Source organism: Python bivittatus, unplaced genomic scaffold (assembly GCF_059951505.1).
Source record: "Python bivittatus isolate LINGU-HERP-01145 unplaced genomic scaffold, Pbiv_v1 ctg000480_np1212, whole genome shotgun sequence".
Classification (NCBI taxonomy): domain Eukaryota; kingdom Metazoa; phylum Chordata; class Lepidosauria; order Squamata; family Pythonidae; genus Python; species Python bivittatus.
The window spans coordinates 8128297-8149316 of NW_028277075.1; the positions used below are offsets into that span (position 1 = coordinate 8128297).

The 21020-nt window shown below is 37.0% G+C and overlaps 1 protein-coding gene across 1 annotated transcript in view; it reads right to left on the reverse strand.

Annotated features, from left to right (window-relative positions):
* Positions 1–4953: 4953 nt before the first annotated feature.
* The window catches only part of LOC103049494 (neurexin-3), a 217048-nt gene continuing 200981 nt past the window's right edge, over positions 4954–21020 (reverse strand). The window contains exons 7-8 of the mRNA XM_088146730.1: positions 5069–5188; positions 4954–4985 (exon numbers count right to left, since the gene is read on the reverse strand). Coding sequence (XP_088002856.1) covers positions 4954–4985; positions 5069–5188 — 152 coding nt within the window. The remainder of the gene's footprint in view (positions 4986–5068; positions 5189–21020) is intronic.

The following is a 21020-nucleotide window of genomic DNA, read 5'->3' on the forward strand; positions in this document are numbered from 1 at the left end:
CCTTAGGCACCAAGGATTGTATGCTGTGTTCCACGTTTTACTCCTTGTACACCACCCAAAGTCACTGTTGTGAGATAGATGGCCACATAAATCATTTAATTAAATGAATAAAATGAATACATCTCTACCTACAGATAGGCAATCTTGTCAAATTTAATACAAACGATTGATTGATTGATTGATTGATTGATTGATTGATTGATTGATCGACTATGTGCCATCAAGTCAGTATCAACTCTTAGCAAGCACATATATAGATTTTCTCCATGATGATCTGTCTCTAACCTGGTCCTTCACATCTTCCAGCAATACACCCACTGCCACTGTAACTGAGTCCATACTAGTCATCCTCTTTCTTTGCACCTTTCTTAGCATTAGAGCTTTCTCAGAGAGCTAGGTCTTTGCATAATGTGTCTAAGTAGGATAATTTGAGCCTGGTCATTTTTGTCTCAAGTGAGAACTCTGGGTTGATTTATTCAATGATCTATTTGTTTGTTTTCTAGGCTACCCATAGCATTCTCAGGAGTCATCTCCAACACCAAAGTTCAAAACTGTCAATACTCTTCTTATCCTGCTTCTTCAAAGTTCTATTTTCACTTCCATGGAGTATCACAGGAAATGCCACTGCTTGCATTATTCTGATTTTTCTAGGCATAGACACATCACAGCATTTAAATATCTTTTCCAAGGCCCTCATGGCTGTTCTACCAAGTCTACTTTGTGACATATTTCTTGACTGGTTGTTCCTTTACTATTAATGGTTGGTCCTAAAAGGCAGAAGTTAGCTACAGCTTCAATAACTTCATTGTCAATTCCAAAATTGGTTGTTGTACCTGTTGTCATTAGCTTGGTCTTTATATTTAGTTTTAGTCCCATTTTTCACTGTGCTTCTTGACTATTATTTATTACTAGACCTTGCAGATTCTTTGCACTTTTGGCTATTAGAATAGTGTCATCAGCAAAGTGCAGGTTATTGATGTTTCTTCCTCCAATTTTAAAAGCACACTCATCTTCTTCCAATCCAGCTTCCCTCACTATATGTTCCGCATATTTGTTGAATAAATAAGGGAGGATTATACAGCCTTGCCTTACTCCTTTGCCAAACCAGAGCCAGTATTTCACCATGTTCTGTCCATATTGTGGCTATCTGAACTATATAAAGATTTCTCACGAGGACAATGAGATGTTCTGGATTTCCCATTTTTCTGAGTACATTCCACAGCTTGATGTGGTCAACACAACTGAATATCACACATACTGACTTCTTTTTGGTATTCTTTGGCTTTCTCAATTATCCAGTGTGCATCAGCAATAATGTCTCATGTTCCTCAGCCTTTTCTAAAACCAGCTTGAACATCTGGTATCTTTTTTTCTACGTAGGGCTCTAATCTGTGTTAGATTATTTTGCTAGCATGTGAAATTAAGGACATAGTATGATAGTTTATGTTAAGTCTCCTTTTTTTTGGTATTGGAAAGTAGATTGACCTCTTCCAATTTGTTGGCCACTGTGTCATTCTCCAGATTTTGTGGCACAGCTTGGTTAGAAGAACACTCCCCAGAAGCCCTCCAACTAGTGTTTAGAGAGCTGCTTGGGAATCCTCAGCACTTCTTAAATAGAGTGGCAAACCACCATCCATCAATCTATCTGATATCTGCTTAGCTCAGAGATGGACTTGAGCCAAGAATGTTCAAGTTTAAAACCAATAGAGCTCATGAGATATTCTTGTGCTAGTCACAACCTCTTAGTCTGAGCAATCTTTTAGATTGTTTATGAGGCTAATAGAGAGTTCACTATTCTGAGAACACTCCCAGATGGCCAACTGTCAGAACCACCACTCAAAGACTCTCAGCTGCTTTTTATAAAGTATTAGTGACAATTATTGAAGAGCCAGAACCAACCTGCACTCCCTCCAAGTAACCAATAAGGAAATGTGGGTTTTAGTCTCTGGCTAGTGCCCTACCTCCTTGCCTTTCTTTGTAGGTTTGTTCTGGAGGAGAAAAGGAAATCAGTCAGCTGCAAAAAAAGTCCAGTGGAAGGCCACAATGGGAGAGTCATGGAACCATTGGTAGGTGGTCAAGCCAATGGAAATGCTGCCAGTCCCTAAGTTACAGAGAACCCGAGTCCTTCAAATTAGAGAATGATGGATGGATTGCCCAAGGACAATGTCAGCATGAGAACAAGGACTTTACACCACTCTAGCCAAAACCAAATGATAATGTATCCAAATGAAAAGTGTCTTGGATACGAATTATTTTCCCATGCTACATATTTCTTCCAAGATCAAGGTATAGGGTAGGTTGTTTAATGGGGCTATCTTATTCCTGTAAGTGCTATTTTGACTTATCAACTTATCGAGTTGGATCTTTCATATACAAACAATTCCAAAATATTTTAGGAATATATTGTTCTGTTTTCCACTCTGAGGATTGTCCACTAAATTGTCAGGGGCAAAGGCGGCAGGAGAGGGAGGAGGAAAAGAAAAATGAGGACAAAGTCATAAAAATGATAATGTGGTCATCCTGCTGCTTTGCACAGGAAAAACAGTTTCACCCTACTGTCTGATGTTATTTTGGTTATCATTTGCTCAATGATCTGGCAGGGGGTAAGGCAGAAGAAGGGAATGGATAAGAACAGCCTCATTAACTTCCAATAGCAAATTACCTCTCCATTTCACCATGGCGTGTTTCTATACCAGTCATTAATTATTTGCTTCCAGAAAAATTCTAATTAAATTATTTTTTTCCATATCTACACAAACAGGCATACGATTCCCATTGTTACTTGCAGCATACAAAAGCATTCACCCATCCTTTTACATGTGTATTAATTGATAGTTCTACAGATGATCTCCAGTGTCAGGCTATATGGGTGTTAATTTATAACTCCATGGGTATGATACTATATTGTATGTTTTAATAAGTAAGAGTAATTAAAATGGTTTAGGATTGCACATTTGGATTTATGAACTTAATGTTATCAAAACCGGGCTATGAATTACCTTCTCTCTCCCCATCTTTACACACATAGAGTTAATTTCTGACAAACTTTGCTGTAGTTAAGGCAGTGCATGCCATCATGTGGCTGTGCCCTAGAACTGCTCCTTTCCTAGCCCTGGTAAATTATTTATAGAGGCATAAATAAACATTACGAGTACAATCCTAAATGAGTATACTAGAGGGCAGTAAATATAAAAAATAGATTGAGTTGTCATTAATTTGTAAGATTTTCCTCTTTAAAAAAGCAATGCATGCATTTTTATTTTTCCCCTTGAACTTTGTTTACTTTTTCTACTAAATTCACAGATCATTTCATTATCTAATTTCTCCTGGGAAAATATATTCTTTTATGTTGTTGTTTAGTCGTTAAGTCGTGTCCGACTCTTCGTGACCCCATGAACCATATTGCACCAGGCCTTCCTGTCCTTCACTGCCTCCCTGAGTTTGCTCAGTTTCATGCTCATTGCTTCAGTGATGCTATCTAACCATCTCATCCTCTGCCGTCCTCTTCTCCTTTTGCCTTCAATCTTTCCCAGCATCAGGGTCTTCTCCAAAGAGATCTGTCTTCGCATTAGGTAACCAAAGTATCTGAGCTTGAGCTTCATTATCGATCCTTCCAATGAGCAATCAGGGTTGATTTCCTTTAAGATTGACTGGTTTGACCTCCTAGCAGTCCAGGGGACTCTCAAGAGTCTTCTCCAGCACCACAGTTCAAAATATTCTTATATATATATATATATATATATATATATATATATATATATATATTTATTTATTAAATTTTAAAAGAACAGTAAAAACTAACAAGAATTAATATTAAGAAAAAAATAAGAAAAAGAAAAAAGAGTTTAGAAAAAAGGGATAGTAAAGATCAAGAGTGCAGAAAAAAAGAAACAAAAGGGAAAAAAAAAGAATTGACTTCCAACCCTCCTTGCAACAGATATAAGTAACAACATACAATGGAAGAATGGATGGCAAATGTATTCTTGATCAATTACTCCATTAGAAAAAAAAATGCTTGAATACAAATACCTATTTTAAGTAGCTCAAAAATAGGATATTTTTTGTTTTAGTATGTCTCAATATGTATATATAAGCTCATGAGCACATACAACTACATGTCTATTTTTCACTCCTTCAGCCCAGCGCTGCTTCCACACTTACTGTATATCAGGCATGTACAACATGCACCAGCTGGAGAGCTACTGTAAACTCAGCTTTTTAGCATGTCAAGGGCCAGAGTCTAAAAGTGGGTGGGCCACTTTTATTAGGTTTCTGTTAGCTTTTATGTTATCCATTCATGTTATGGTATTATTTGGCTATACTTTTATTTATGTTTATACTTAAGATGATGATGATGATGATGATGATGATACTTTCTTTAAGTGAGGAAATGGATGGAAAGACAGAGTGAGAGAGAAATATGCATGGAGGCACGAGAGGTTCTGCAGTGAACACAAAAAGAAGTGGAGAAAAGCGAGGAAAGCAGAAGGCAAGGAAGGGAAGGGCAGCATTTGGGAAAGTAATGCCATGGAGGATGGATAGGAGATGACTTGGAGGTTGGACGTAGGGAGAAGAAGGTAGTATATGGGAGCTACTATTGGCCACATCCAATCCCTGCCATCTGCATGAGGTTTGGTGTCAGGTTTTTGCACTCCTGTTCTAGACTAATAAAGTAGAGCATCTTTGTAAACTTACTTCAAGAGTTTTGCAAGTTTTTTTTTTTTTTATCCTTTCAAGATCCTAGAAAAATTCCCTATAGAATATGTTTCTGAGTTCTATCCCTGCACTGGGAATGACCACAGAGTTTCACAGGACACGATTAACAGATCTGAAGTGCAAATGAATGAAGAACTCACATAGTAAGAAGCTGTTATTGGCAGCATTGCTTGATATTCATTCTTTACAGGAATGAAGTATTATGAATGTAAGCAGAATAGCCTGGAATCTCTTTCTTCAGGAATATCTCACATATTCAATGTAAGAATCTCAATATAAGAATTCAGTCTTATGAGATGTAAGTTCAAACGCAAGGGTGTCATGGTTAGTAAATGGAGATTGACCCACTCACCTTCAGCAACATCATCATCAACTGTAAGTTTGAGACTCTTTCCTCTGCGTACCACTCGGACTGTGTGCCACTCATTGTCGTTGAGTTTTTGGCCAGCATAAAGGGTCTCAGGTCCCTTACCTGAGGACATCAAATAGAAGCAAGTGTTAAAATCACATCAAAAACATAGCAAAATTTTGCCTGATTGGAAAAGTCACTGAAATCACCTTGGTATGAAAATGCACAAGCTAATTAATTCAGAGGTGGTATAAAGGCAAACACTTAAATATCAAATAAACTTGTACCCTTGGCCCAGTTAAAACTGAAGGTTATTATTCTCTTACAATAATTTTTGTCCTATTTCTGTCTAGACATTTTTTTATATTTCATATTTTATTGTCTAATAGATCTATACCCCAACTTTCCCCTTAGAGTTCAAGCTGGCTTTCATAAGAATCTTCTTTTATTTTGTGTCCACACCAGCCTTGTGAGGTAGACTTGGTTGAGAGAGAGTGACTGGCCCAAAGTCACCACGTGAGTCCCCATGGCTAAGGATGGACTTGAATCTGGATCTCCCTGATCCTAATCAAATACCTTAAACACTACGCCATAATGGCACTCTTACCATTCTTGGATTAAAGTTTATCATGGAAACTAACATGCCAATGTTTAATTTCACTATCAATGGCTCTTCTGTTACTTCTGATAATAATGTATATCAGGTTGCTTTCACCAAGCATGACTTCACATCAGGACAAGCATAAACCACATCAGAACAATTTTATTTTCTTTGTGCCTTGCAACAGGTATCACCTTCATTCCATATTTCTCCCTCTGTTTTATTAGTAAAGTATTTTTGCAGGCCTGCTTTCCACTTAAAACATTTCTCACATATTTTCTAGTAAACAATGCTCCTAAAGGCAAAATGAGATATGCAACACTTTTTAGTTTTCCTTTCCCAATAAATATCAATTTATAAACTCAGGACCCTTAGAGAAAGAAGATCAGGGCATCACTTATAGTCAAAGCAAAACCATGTGTATTGAGGTGTACATCAATGAGTTCCAACTACAAAAATAAAAATGTGGTATATCAATACCCAAACAACATTAACCAAAGTTTAAAGGCTTACGCTACGACATGCAGACTCTAATGTAATGACACATTGGGACTTTGTAGTAAATTGCACTTCAGTGGTAGTTCTAAGTAAGATGACATTCTTGTCCAATAAATGATTTGGAATAAGAGGATGAGAGTAGCCAACTAAATTCCAAGATGGATGATTACCTACTGTATGTCTGAATTCAGCTAATATATATTCCATTAGATATTCCACTATCTCCTTGCAAAGACTTCAAAATAATCCACGTTGCTCATCAGCAAATGCCTTTGCCTTGAACGTGTATTAGTTATGATGTTAGGATAATAATAAAGGACAATGTCCTCTATGATGAAACATCTACTCATTCCATTATATCAGAGGTGGTTGATTTGATTAAGTCATTTGAGAAACTGTGACTCAATTTTGGTTCCTCCTCCATATAAGTGTTTCAACTATCCATTTCAACTGCAGCAATCCATGTTTAAGCAGTGAAAGTATAGATTTTGGTATGAATGCAGACTGAAAATCTATGTCTTATAGCATTTAGTGGAGGACATACACTGTGGTTATTTTATTAACTCTTCTTTCTGCTGGTTAGTATGACTGGATTGTTTTATTATTATTACTTCTTTTTTATTATTTTATGGACTTTAAAGGATTCGTTGACTATTTCTAGGGACTAAAACATCAGGTATCAAAATATAAACAAAAATATTAGAAATTTAATTAGAGTCAAATGGGATCCACTTAGTCTGAACAAATTAGCCCAGAGTTTGGTTGCCTTTATTATGAAGAATCACATAGCACAGCAGATTGTTCATGAAAATGTAATAAATATGATGGTTACATTTGTTCTTTGCTGATGTTCTGTAAAAAGTATTCTAACAACATAAATAGGGCTACATTCCATGAATACACCAATTAGTTAAATGTACAAATTTGCAATCTTTCTGCTACATACAGCCATTCTGCTTTTTAGATCAGGCATGAAACCGAATGGCAGGAGTGGCTAGTCTGATCCCATAATGATAACAGGCAACCCAAAGAAATGATTGCCAGTTGCAATTTTTTGATATCCAAATGATTCCATTTCTGCCTGTTCTGTGATATCAACATTACTCATACAACTGCTTTTCAGGAGGGAAACTTTTAGCCAGTTCTGTTAGATTAAAGGATTAAGGTTTTCTCTAAATGATATATGCGGTGGAATAAATATACTATGGGTACTACTTCACTTTCTGGAGCGCAGATATATTCAAAACAAGTGGCATTTAGAGATCAAAACTCTGAGTAGCCCAGAGGAGGATGCAAGAGAAGGGATTATCCTGTCTTCAAAGCCTTTTTAGCTATTCATGGAATAAACTTGCAACAAGTTTATTGAAAATCATTTTAAATTTATTCATCACCTCTTTCTTCTTTGTTATCTAGCTTTGTTGTTTTCTTTGAATGGCTGTTGTTTTTGTTATTTGGGAGACATCTGCAGTGAGAAAAGAACCATTTGTCATCCACGATTACCTTCTGTAAATTTCTGCTCAACATCACCTTTTTCACAGTTATATCACCAAAGTTGCCACAGCAACAAAATTTAATAGTATAGGCAGCAGTGCAAAAATAATTTCTAAAAAAATCTTTAAGATCCTTCCTTACTCCATGTACAATAGTGAGTTGGCAGTAAATGACCAGGGGGAGGAGGGGGAGGGAAACAGCAAGTTTTGGAGACTATTTCTATTTTTAGATGTCTTTGCTGAGATGGCAGCTGGTCATTTTGTTGTTGTTGTTCTTCATTATCTAAGTTTTTATGAGTAAGTACAAATAAGAAGCAGGAAGATTGGCATATAACAAACTGCAGAATAAGAAAGTTATGCCTGAGCCAAAAATTAACTAGTAGGTTGCCATAATACTACTATCAAACTATGAGTAGCAGGAATAGCAATGGATGATTCTTTATCTTTGGAGACATACATTCTCCTAGATTCTCACATCTAAACTAGTAATTAAAAAGTAGTAAAGATATCAGCTGCCCTTAGTGAAAGTAGTTTTGAATGTCTCAGTGTAAAGTAGCCTTATTCTCCAAACAAGAAGTGTAAAGAAGAAAACCAGACATTCTAGGGATAGTGGAAGGAAGGAAGGAAAGAAGGAAGGAGACTAAACAAAACAATAACATTGTTTGCTTTCTAGATCAAATCCCTTTTACAATATTTTGATGCACATTTTGGGTAACAAGAAAATGCAATGAATGAGATCAACCACAAACTTTAAGCCAAAAGAGATAAATGAAATAATGATAAAAACACAGGAAGACAGAATGGCCTAACAGGAGATTGGTAGGTGTGGAGATCAACAATAGTTACAATATTAAAAAAAAAAAATGTTTACATACGAAGCAAACATTCTGATGTTGGGTTTTTTTTTTAGTCTGTGTTTTCAATGGCATGGCTATCCAACCTCATGGTTTACTATTTATTGTATATACAGATATGTTCGTGAAATCATCATCATGATTAAATGTGAGGGTTCGAGAAAAAAAAAAAACTTCCTTGAGGAGCATTGTAATACAGAGGAACAAATGAACCACAATAAATTACAAATTCATTCACATTCTCGCACACATACACTCTTTGGGCAAATACAGCTTTTAAACATTCCTTACCAGAAAAGTTCTTGCAGCAAAAGGAGGATCACAGGATATGCTTCAGGTCAGACTTTTTAGACTTGCTCTTTTCTTACCTGTATGGTCTCTTTCGGTCCATCTTTCCAGATTGAGGGAGGCCATTGCCACATTAATAACCAGGCTTAATGTACTATTCTGTCCTGCCCTCAATGCTCACATCAAAATAGCCATCACAGGACCCAATGCCCCCCATGCCAATAAAATCAAAAATGCAATAAATCAATTTCCTATAGTTTTACTATGATCTGTATTACAAACATACTTTTTCATTCAGGTTCACAAAAACAAGATAAAATACAAATAGCTTTAAAATTTTATTTTATATTATTTATTCAAACAACTGTGTACCACCTATTTGTATAGCTCTGGGCAGTTTACAGTAACAACAAAAATTACATCACACAGTAGAATCTAAATACTGTTAATCCAAACTCTGTAATATATAATCAAGGCCATCCTTCCTCACCATCCACAAGATAGTCTTTACCACCTTTCAAAATATGGAGGGAGGGAGGGGCTCATAAAACTCATAGGGCAGGTTTCATAATAGGAGGTTGCCACAGAAAAACAGCACTTATGTGTCCTCACCTCATCATCCTGATTGGCCAGTCAGGGTATTGCATTTTGGCCCAGTTACAGATTCTGAGTTAGTTTCATGGCCCAGGACTCAAAATCTGAAGAAGCAAAGCTGCTCTAGCTGAACCAGTGGAATGTCAGCCTCAGGAGACACCAAGGTAGGAACCACCAAGGCAGCATCAGAGCAGCTGAAGAAGCCAGATCATGAAGTGCAGCCTCCAGGCCCCTAGAGTTGCTGAGCAGAGTGGAGAGTAGAGCACAGATGCTCAGTGAAGATCCTTGCCAAACAAGGGCATGCCTGTCTTAACTAAAAACAGCTGGCTGTAATCCTATTTAAGAGGCAGCTCTGACCCATATTTCCTGATGGAAATAACAGTCTTGATATCCTGTGTTTGGTGTGCTTTCTGCCTATGTAAGAAACCTGAAATTTCAACCATTGGACTGGCTGACAAACCTTGCTTGACTCTCTGAATCTCAGACTGAATCTTAATTACTCTTCTTCACTTTCCTGTGGAAAGTGAAATCTGCTCTGGCAAGCCTTATCTCCAGAAACTCTGATTTATGCTCCTTGTTTGCTGTTTACCTACTTAGCCTTGAGTTAATTGCTTACTGTTACTTAGTGATTGGGTGTATGTGAGAAACCTGAAGCAGGAGAGTTATCTTCAAAGGCAGCTGCATGTAGAGAATGTTGGTGTAGTCTAATCTCATGGTGATGAGGGTATGAGTCATTGTCATATGCCACTCCGGGTCCAGAAAGGCCTGGTATACCAACCAAAGCTGAGCAAAAGCCTTTTTCTCCTCAGCTTCTACCTACGTCTCTAGCAGGAACTATGAATCCAGGAAGACCCCTAAATCATGAATTTTTGATTAATTACATGCCATTGTTTTTGACTCCTATAGCTTCAGGGAAATACAGCCCTGTCCAGAGCTAAACGTGAACCTGGAATAGAACCAGATAAAAGAACAACTGGAATTGCCTTTTCATGATGGAGGGGAACACTGTAATAGGGTGCTTCCAATTCCAACCCTTGCATGCAGTCTAGAAGGTTACCTTGTTTAATGATAGAACAAGACATCTAAAAGGACTAGGAAGGTTGCAGTCCCTTCATTCAGGTCCCACCATGAGTCATTCACTAGTGCAACCAATGCATAGAAATAAAAAGAGAAATCCAGGAATGGTGAAGTTCATTTTAATGGATTATCTGAAGGAGAGGGTGTTCAGGAATGTCTTTTGATTTACAGGAAGGCACTGCAGGAGATTTAAATAAATCATGATAGAAATCTGGTCCACTACATATGAAATCTGTTGGATCAAGGTCCAGAAAATTGAGTTTCACTGTGCTTAGATTCTATACCATGTGGGGTTGTAGCACTTTGAGCAGGCAGGACTTCAGTGCTCCTTCAGTAAAGTATATGATTGCTTTGTTCTGGCTATTGAGTTTATTCCAGGGCCTATATTAGCTACATCTATGACTTTGTTTTACCACTGAGCTATCCCACACTGCTCATGCAATACTCATGACTGGCCCATCCAGTTCTGCCAATTTCTTCACTATCCATATTTCCTACCAGCCACTGGGGGAAAGAAATTAGATATAAAATTTTAGAATATCCAAAATTACCAGCTGCACAAATAATGTTTCAAATATATAACATCAATTAATTCAGTTGGCTAGTAAATCAATATGCCAAAGCTATCTCTTCAACGGTCTCTTGGATTATAATATAACTATGCCAACCTCTTAAGATGATTTACTGATTTACAAAAAACTATAAATTCAAGTAAAAATGAAGACTGGTTCATTGAATGTCTAGTGCTTATCTTAATATGCACTTGCAGCATGCATACTGCTTACAAATTCTCCAGTTTAGAAAACAACTTGATGTCATTTTTAGCTACTTCACTTGCACATGTCACAGGACTTTTCTATGAACACTCTTTCCACAGTAACTGTGAACACTGGCATTCAAATATAATCCATAAATGCCATAAAATTTACTAACATGTTTGGAATACTCTAGTATCAATTACAGAGGAAAACATTCATTTTAACTGGCCTGACATAAATGCAACAGTGTTGAGGAGGCTATGCCAAAAATTTCTGATTTTTTAAAATGATGTCTATTCAATTTATGGCATGTTATTATTTTTAAAAGAGAAGATCATGTCAATAAAAATGGGGTACAGGGTTCTGGCACTTGTCTTGGTTACTAGACAGCTGAGGCATGCCCTCCCTTTTTCTCTAAAAACACCTCTCCAAGCAGTCTGCAGTACTCATATACAAAATATTTTGAACTCACAATTCTCTGCAAAACACTCAAATTCTCAAATGTAAAGATGGTTCTGACCATTCTGGAGGTGTTATTCTGAGCTCAGAACATTTCCAGGATGATCAGAACTATCCATCTTGAACTTGAAAGAACTGTCTTGAACAAGGAATATTTCCAGGTTGAAACATTTTTAATTTGAAATATCTTGCATGCCCAGCTCTGGAGCTCCCTGGCTTCCCATGCTTCAGGAAAACCAGAAAGCAAGTTTTAATGATTGAATTCCACCCCAGGAAGTAGAGTATCTAGGCAAGCTGCAGAGCAATGGAAAGGCTGTCTTAGGAAGATTAAAATACAAAACATTCTTGGCTAATTCACAACAAAAGAAACACAAACCCCCCACCAGAAGAAATTCTAGAGAACTTTCCAAGCATCCTGAGAGTAAGGAAGAAAAACAGAGACCTTTACTGCAGGGAAACTTTCATAGGCATTCCCATTGCTTACCATTAGGTCTAAAGAGGGTTGTGGCACATGAATGTGCAGGCAAAGCTGCCCTTGCATTCCCACGCATTTCATTGTTTGGAAGGATCTTCACATATTTCACATGAAGATCATGAAAGAAGCCATTAACTGCATCCTGATAAGCAATCTGGGTCTCAGCAGGTGGCATCATCTATATGACCTTGTCTCCACTTGAAAGATTCTTTATTATTATCCTTTATTTATTTATTTAAATTTATTATAGCTGCCCACTCCCATAGACTCCTATAGTACTTGGATGGGAATACCAAGGAATACTAGACTGGGAAGTGACCATGACCTCAAGATTATTTATTTATTTACCCAAAAATGAAAATACCAATATAATGTAGCCAAGTAAAAACAAATTGGGAGACTAAAGCAAGCAAGCAAGCAAGGAAACTAAGAAATTAATAAAATCAATAACAATCCATCCAGAGAGCAGAAAATCAGCCTGCAGACACAGAAATCATGATCAGACAGAAGCTGGCAGCCCTCCTAGATATTTTCATAAACTGATCTAGCAAGAAGAAAACATTCGCCTCATGAAGCCAACCCAAACAGCTAATTAACAAAGCCATTATTAAATCAGAACACTATAGTTAATACAGAGGGCAGCCCAACAGAACGCTCTCAATTGCTCCATCTGAACAAGGGTACAGATGGTAGAGCAGTACATCTAGCCAAGGAAAATGCTTTCCTATGCAGGATGGAGAGAGTGTTAGCAAAGTATTTAGGAGGTTGTTGTTTCAATAATAAGGAGCTTTTCTTCTGTCTTTCTGTAAATTCCAGTCAGGATTCACTGCTTTGTCTCTAAAGTAGCTTTCTCCTCAAGAACTGGGTTGAGATTGAAAAGTCACAGTAGCTTAGATCTCAGACAATGCATTTCTTCCAGGAAGAAACAAACGTATCAATAAAGATTAAGTGGGGCAGGGTTTGACTGATATTTTAATTGGTAGATTCTGAAGCAGGCTCTGAGAGTCTTATATCTGTTTCAACTACGTGATACAGAATAGGGAAACCATGACTTTTCAGAATTTAGCTTGGGTTCCCTCAAAAGCTCTTGTGCTATTATAGACATGGAGTCGATCCATAAACCAGAAGTCTCAATGGCTTTGCCCTAAATAAATTTACTTACATATGGAAAAAAAAGTGTTGCCCCTGCAACCAGCAAGTCCTATTATGGTATTTGTTAGTGCTACTTGAAGGGAACTTTACAGATGCCTGCCAATCATAGAGTTTTAAATATATTCAGTTGAATGGGCTTAAAGAAATCTTGCACATTTTTCTGCTAAATGTATGAAAAACTGTTCAAGTAACCAAGCATGGAAAGGTGTTTTAGGGTATAGATGCACAATTTCCAGTTCAGGGATCAGGTATATCTGATGTCCACCAGTGACCAACTCCCAGATTATTTCTCTCTCTGGCTTGTTCTGCCTATCTTCTCTAAATACGAAATGTGTGTGTGTGTGTGTAGAATGTAACCGTTTAAAAAATTATACATAAAAATTATAATACTAATATTCAGTTAATGTAATTTTTATATCCCACTTTCTTTAATATGACAACATTCCCTTTTGCAATACAGCTCCCAACATACCACTCCAAAGGTATGACCCCTTGGTTCAACATAGATTATGCAGCCCTGCCACTCACTTTAATCTTAGCAATCAGTTTTCTTATCTTTGCATTATCAACTTTTTCAGAGACTGAACCTTACAGGGGATATTTTTGTAACCTAACTTGGCCATGGATTATCAATGGGCCATGGATATCAATCTTGTATTCCTAGTGACTGGAATGTATTCCAATTGTAATCATGCAAAAATCAGCATTTCATTAACAGCCATGATCCATATTAACATTGGATACTGTATGTTAAACAGGCTACATCTTCATATTTACCAGCAAGTAAGTTTGTGGGGGTGGAAGAAGAAATTGCTTCTATGTGAATAGTGTAGGTATGTTATTTGGGGGTATTCCGGTGGCAGTGTTTCCAATGGTATAGTTAACCATCTCCTTCAATTGGGATGAAAAGAATTATCAGTGGTTTAAGACAGTGTTTCTCAATCTCAGCAACTTTAAGATGAGTGGACTTCAATTCCCAGAATTCCCCAAGTCCACACATCTTAAAATTGCTGAGGTTGAGAAACACTGGTTTAGGATGACAGAAGAAAATGCATTTTATTTCTAAAATGTAACTGAAAGTACCTTTAGAGACTTCCTAATGAAGAGAAGAAAGGAAACAATTTTCTAAATTATATCAGTGAACAATAAGGAGGTTATTTAATTGTATGTTTTATAAGTGTATGGCTCCTATTGATACATTCACACCGCATCTTAATACTTGTTATGGCACAAAATTTTCTAAGCTTAACATCTGGATAATTTTAAAATACCCCATGTAAATTTTCCAAATTTATATCATGTATTTTAAAATCATGTTCAGACTAAGGAAACATTCTCCCTAAGTGCATTCTTGAACAAGATAATCAAATATTAAAAATTATCAAATTGCACGTGATGGAAAAGTGTCAGACTCCGATAACAGCTCAAATGGGGAAGGGGAAAGAGATCTGCGGCCAGGGCACTTCTCCGTCTTCTATAGAAACACATATTGCCCAGATGGCATCATACTTTGAATCTGAAAGCAGCTCCTCTCTCTCTTCTTTCCCTCCACCTTAAGCCACAATCTATATAACCTTAATGCATGACGGTGATTTCCCCTAGGAAAATATTAACCCAGTATATCACTTTGTCACACACTTTAAGTAATATAAAGTTTATGGCTTTGTTTGGCATAAAAAACATACCTCGTGGCCAATAAAATATAGGAATACTTTAAAATTTGCCAAAAACAATTCTAAGTATCAAGAAAACAAAATAACACAAGATCCACATATCAAAAATAGGTAAAAAAATTAAATTGGAAGCCCCTAAGTGAGAAGATTGGCCTCAAACAGTACGGAAAAGATACCTTTGCCTGCTTAATGGCCATTGATACAACTGGGGAACCAGGCTGGGGGGAAAAGCTACACATTTGTTTTTCCCAGAGCAAATGTATGCAACTAAACAGTGCAAAGTTAAACACCTATTTATTAGAAAAATGTCCTCTCCCGGTGAAATGGTAGAATGAGTAATATACTGAAAAGGAGCATTTAGCAGCCTTCAGTAAAGAGAGCAATGGCTTGGCTCAGCCAGCTTGGTGGAGAGAAACAATATTTTTCATTCAGAATTTCCTTTCTTCCAGCTTGGGAAGCAACCCCAAGGGCTCACTCTCTCTTCAACAGTGATACATCATGACATATTTGCACACTGCCAACAACAGTCTTGCACACTGGATTATATGCAGTACTTGCCAATATTGCCCTTCTGTCTGTATACAAAACTGATTTCCCCAGGGATTCAAGTTTATAAGAAACTCTGAAAATATTCCATCTCGTTACAAATCAGGTGATTCTGGTTATCACAATCTTCAGATCCTAAAACTATTATGGAACAAAAGGAAAGTTAAAGCTACAGACACAAAACTTAGAATGTATATAACATCATTTCTGGAATGTAAGAACAGCCTTGCCCTGTCTCCCTCAGCATCTTACTTCCCACAATGTTCTTGCAAAGCCTCCTAGTTCAAAAGGAGCTTTGCCAACTAGCAATTCTGGAAATGATAGTTCTGATGTCTTTTGGGATGCATTTGTCATGTCCCCCCTTACTCACTTTTTTTAAAGAAATCCCTGACTATTGCAAGTGTTCCTCATATTTTGAAAGGATGAGTACAACTGCAGTGATCACGCAGTGCCACTATGTTTCAGGTAAAAATAGGTCTCACTGATAGTGCCTCCGTTTTCTGACTTGCTTTCTATGTGGCACTGAAACTTTCTGCAGGGCACTATCTCACCACCTATAGAGCATCACTGAGTTATTCTAGAGCCCTTATATCATATTTGGATCACAATGCAAATTTCAGTCATGGCATGAAGAAGACTTCAGCAATCACAGTGGCCATTTCAGATCACAACTAAGACAATGACTCTTAACATACATTAGGGCACAATGAATAGGCTCTTAACCACAGCCTCACACAAATACACAAGCATAGCTGTGAGGATGCGATGTAGTTTGTCTGGTTTTGGCTTAGTGTGATGTGTAAACCATGCTGCTATACTGTACCTTCTTCAATATCTATGGTTAGATAAATCATGGCATAGCATGAATTGTGAAGCCACCGACAGTATATGGGTAAAGTATCTTTTAAGGACAAAAGTGTTGCCCCGATAACACAAAGAATCTCAGCCCATTCATCTTTTATGGAATGACTTCACACCTGTTAATATTGTACTTCAGACAGAAAAATATATGAGACTTACAAGTCACAGGATATATTTTGGGGGGAAGGCTATAAACTACCAAACATATTCATTGTGCCCTAATGTATTAGAGAGTCTCCTACTGTTGTTCCTGGCTAATTCCTTGTAAATTTCCATTCCTACCTACCCTTTAATAGGTTTTATCTATAAATGAATTAAGAGGGGGCATTTTAATTATTATTTTTTCACTGAACCCAGATACTCAAATACTAAGCAAAGGAGGAGATTTTTCTATATTTGTTTAATAGCTTACAAATAAAAACCATATTTGGCAACATAGAAACAGGACTTGCGTTATAATGTAAGCTAAGTGCAGAGGTCAATGCGCTTATAATGCTAATAAGGGGAGGCAGCTGTCATGATCAGAGCCTCTGACCACTTATGCTAATTTTGCATTTCTGAACCAGTATGTGATATCTGAAGCAAAATTCTTTTCTAGTGTTTATGATGTAACTCTCTGATTTAAAAAGGCGATCAGAAAGGCATATATAAGGGGAAAATATGAAGATGTATTTTATACTGAAAATAGAAAAATATCATAAACAAATGTGATGCAAATGCATACACACACCTATGAACAAGCATATATCTACATACACAAGAGAAAATTATATACAAAAATGAGCATCTCTAGATATTCTCATGTGAACTTAGAAAAACATCTCATAATATTGTGGAAACAGAATGATCCAAATTCACAAAACTATAAAAAACAGACCCATCCATTCTACTCAAAGGTCAAACTATTTTGCATGTTCCAAAGCAGAAGACACCAATGCCAAGGGCATAAATATTTTTAAAACCCAATGAAAATTTTAATTCTATGGCATTTGTCTTCATATTCTCTAAACAACAGGCATAAGAATATAAGCAGAAGGCTAATGTGGGCTAATACCCCCTTTTTTTGACCCCTCAATGAATGAAGCCAAAAACATGAATTATTTATTTGCGCTTTCAGAGATCTGAGGAGATTTTAAGAGGCAAACTAGTGCCTTAAGCCCTACAGATGGTTAAAGCATCGTATTCCTGAAATGCCACTCCAAAATGGACCTAGCTCCACTGTTTTCAGAGTGCAGTCTCCAACATGACATGTAAAGTTTGATGTGCCCTTCAAGGCAACTGAAGTTGTGCACCCCTGCTTCAAGATTTTGCAACATTTTGCTTTTGAAGTGAACAAGTTACCCATTCCAACTTTTCTAATAAGAGACTGGCTCACTACATAGATTTATTAATTACATTATATGTACCTTTTGACTTTTTTACTTTCTTAACAAATAATTGAAATTGAAAGATTTTTTTTTTTCTACTGATTCTCTCCCCAAGGAATTCCTAGCTACAAACTTACATATATGTGTGCTCTGTCCTAGGTTCAAGGAATTCAGCCTGTAAACCTATGTACAATTTTCTGGAGATAAAGCTTGTTAGACTTGATAGGTCATATTTCTAAAGAAATGTTCATAGGATCACACTTCACAAATGGTATAAAAACAAAGATCTTTGGATTTTCTCTCTGTTCAAGAGCTAGTTGTGACCTGTTCAGTTTCAGAGACAGAGTTCTGTCAAGCAAATTCAAAACGTTTTTTAGAATTGCGGAGAAACCAAAGACTCATGGGTTGGATGTCAGGGCTCTTCTCTCTCCTGTGTTTGAAAAGAAAGGGAAATTCTTAGCAGCACATTTGTTTCCTTGAGGTGGAAAAGTAGGCATGATGATAATTTTTAGTGAGATGAAATAAAATGTATTGTGAACAGTTGGGAATCAGTGATGTTGTTTTTTCTGTTACACATTTAAACCGTGGTTCATCACATCGCTTAATCTTTCTAAAGGTATTAGTGAATGCTCAGTTCTGATGCGAGTACATAGTAGAATAATGAATTAAGAACTACCCTGCCAGGTTTGCTCAAAAATAATTTCTATCACAGTGGCACAGATACCACATGGCATTACGCATCAAGCAATTTTCCCTTGAGTTGCTTTTGGTGCCTAGACCTAGAAGCAGGTCCTAATTTAATTTAATTTAATCCTAATTTAAGTCCTACATCAGTCTAGCCATTCTATGCTTCTGTAGCTCATGAAAGGTTTTGCTTTTTAATAAAACTGTTAGTTGCAAAAGGTACTACTAGACTCCGTCTGATTTTTGGCCACCATAGTCTAACATGGCTCTCTTCCTACAATTTTCCATCCAACCCTTCAAAAGCTACATATGAATTTTATTTTTCCCAGTAGTTTTAAATTCTTCATCTGAGAGATATTATATTTCAGCAGTTTAGGACTGTTATGAATCAATGTTTATTCTCTACATCAAATATATTTAGAAGTCTGAGTTGCAGTGTTAATTTGACATACTGTTTTGTTATTAGTCGTATCTCCATAAAGAGATGGTTTGCGTCTGTGCTGTTACAAGACCACATAAATAAAATAATATTCCTTTATCCTTACATCTTCTGCAACAGAGTTGCATATCTATGTGTCATGTGACAAGGTATATCTGGGACAAGTAACATCTGCAAAGTATTAAGGCACATTTCTTGTATTTTTTTATAAGGAAATTTAGGCTTTCTTCCCCCAGAATAATAATCCTTGTCTTTTCTTCAGTTTTAATTCTTGTCCATTTCCTACCTTACCTTTACCTCTTTTATATTGTCCCTGCAAAGTTTACTAGCAATCCATGAAATTTTGCTGTTAATATCTTTGGGTACTGCTGGATAAAAAGTGTTTAATTATTCCCATTGCAGCCAATCTAAATTATATACTAGCTAGGATTACCAGATATTTGAACAGGCATAGATAAGTGGAAAGGAGGACAAATGGAAGAAAGAGGACAACACACTGTTTAACTTTCTTGGCATCTGTGACAAAACTGTGAGTTCTAGTCCTGCCTTAGGCATGAAAGCCGGTTGGGAGACTTGGGCCAGTCACTCTCTCTCAGCCCAGCTTATCTCACAGGGTTCTTATTGTGGGGAAAATAGGAGGAGGAAGGAGTATTCGGTATGTTTGCTGCCTTGAGTAATTTATAAAAATAATAAAGCCGGGATTAAAAAAAATCTAAAAAAAAATTACAGTGAAAACAGCAAAAAAATGTACTTAGGCCTACATGTATATGAAATTACTTTTTCCACCATCAGAAAGACTGGTTTTTCAATTGCAATATTTTTGCAACATACCTTTATTTTCAAGTACATATGCTAGCAATAATATGGCATTGATGACAACATGCTTTTCAAATTTCACCATAGAAAAGTACGACGAGTCATGTGATCTACAGACTATAGTGATGATAGATTTGAAGGGGCTGGACTGAAGCCAACTGCTATAATCAGGAAATAAATTAAATAACATAAATCTAGGCTGTTCAGTCTGTCAGTGGATGAGGGAAAGAAAGAAGCAGACTATTTACAAGACCACAATACTCAAAAGTTTGAATGACTACTGCTGTTAAAACAGTCCAAACCCGCCCCCCCCAAGACATTCAAAATGCCAGACAATATTTGATTTTAAAGCTGTGGCTGCTGGACAGAGGACATGAGGACATTATCTTTTCCTGGATGTCTAGTGACCCTAATCCTGGCTGAATTTCTGGGGTATTTAGATTTTGACATGGTTTCTGCTAAAAATATTTATATTCCAGAATTTTTAAATCAGGGATATTATCAGCAGTTTAGTCTTCTTAACTTTAAAACAGATTTTCCTGAACCCATAAAGATATTTTGTGAACTCTGAAAAAGGTGCAGCTCCTTTAAGAAGCAGCTAGCAAGTAGAGAGAAAGAGGCCCACCCTGGATCCAAAGCAGTCTTGCCCACTTCAGATCTGAACATTTCACACCTCTAATTATCAAAAATGGTGACCGTAATTTTAAATCATTCATATGATAGTTCCTATAAAGAATTTACCACTGCACAGAGTTCAGAACCATAATTGCATTTTAAGAGCTTTTTCAGGAATAACCATTTGATTTCATCAAAGGCTTTATATCTATCCAAATGACAAATTAATAAAAAGCAATGTATTTTTTATACATTTTTATACATTTTTTTATTTCTTACAAAAATAAATACGGTTTAGTACTTTATCAATTGGATTCTTTTCTTTTTTCTTTTCTTTTCGTTTCCTGGAATAAGCCCTGCTTGATCTAAATATCTTATGTGTAGCAGTTACAGGTCATCCTCAAGTTATGATGGCAATTGGGACCAGGATTGCAGTTGCTAAGTGATGCGGTCATAAAGTGTGACAACATGTGACCGCATTGCTTAGTGATGGCATTCCGGTCAGTCCTGGTTGCCATCCTAACCCAAGACATGCGGGTCGTTAAGCGAAAAGGAGCTGGAATCCCAGGTAAGGAGCACAGGATTGCCACAGGGGGGTGGGGAGCCCTGGGAAGCCCGGCCCAGGCTGCATACAAGTTGGGGGAGGGGGGTGCTATGGTGCAGCATGAGTGGCCTGAGAAGGAGGCCATGGGATGTGTGCAAGCACAG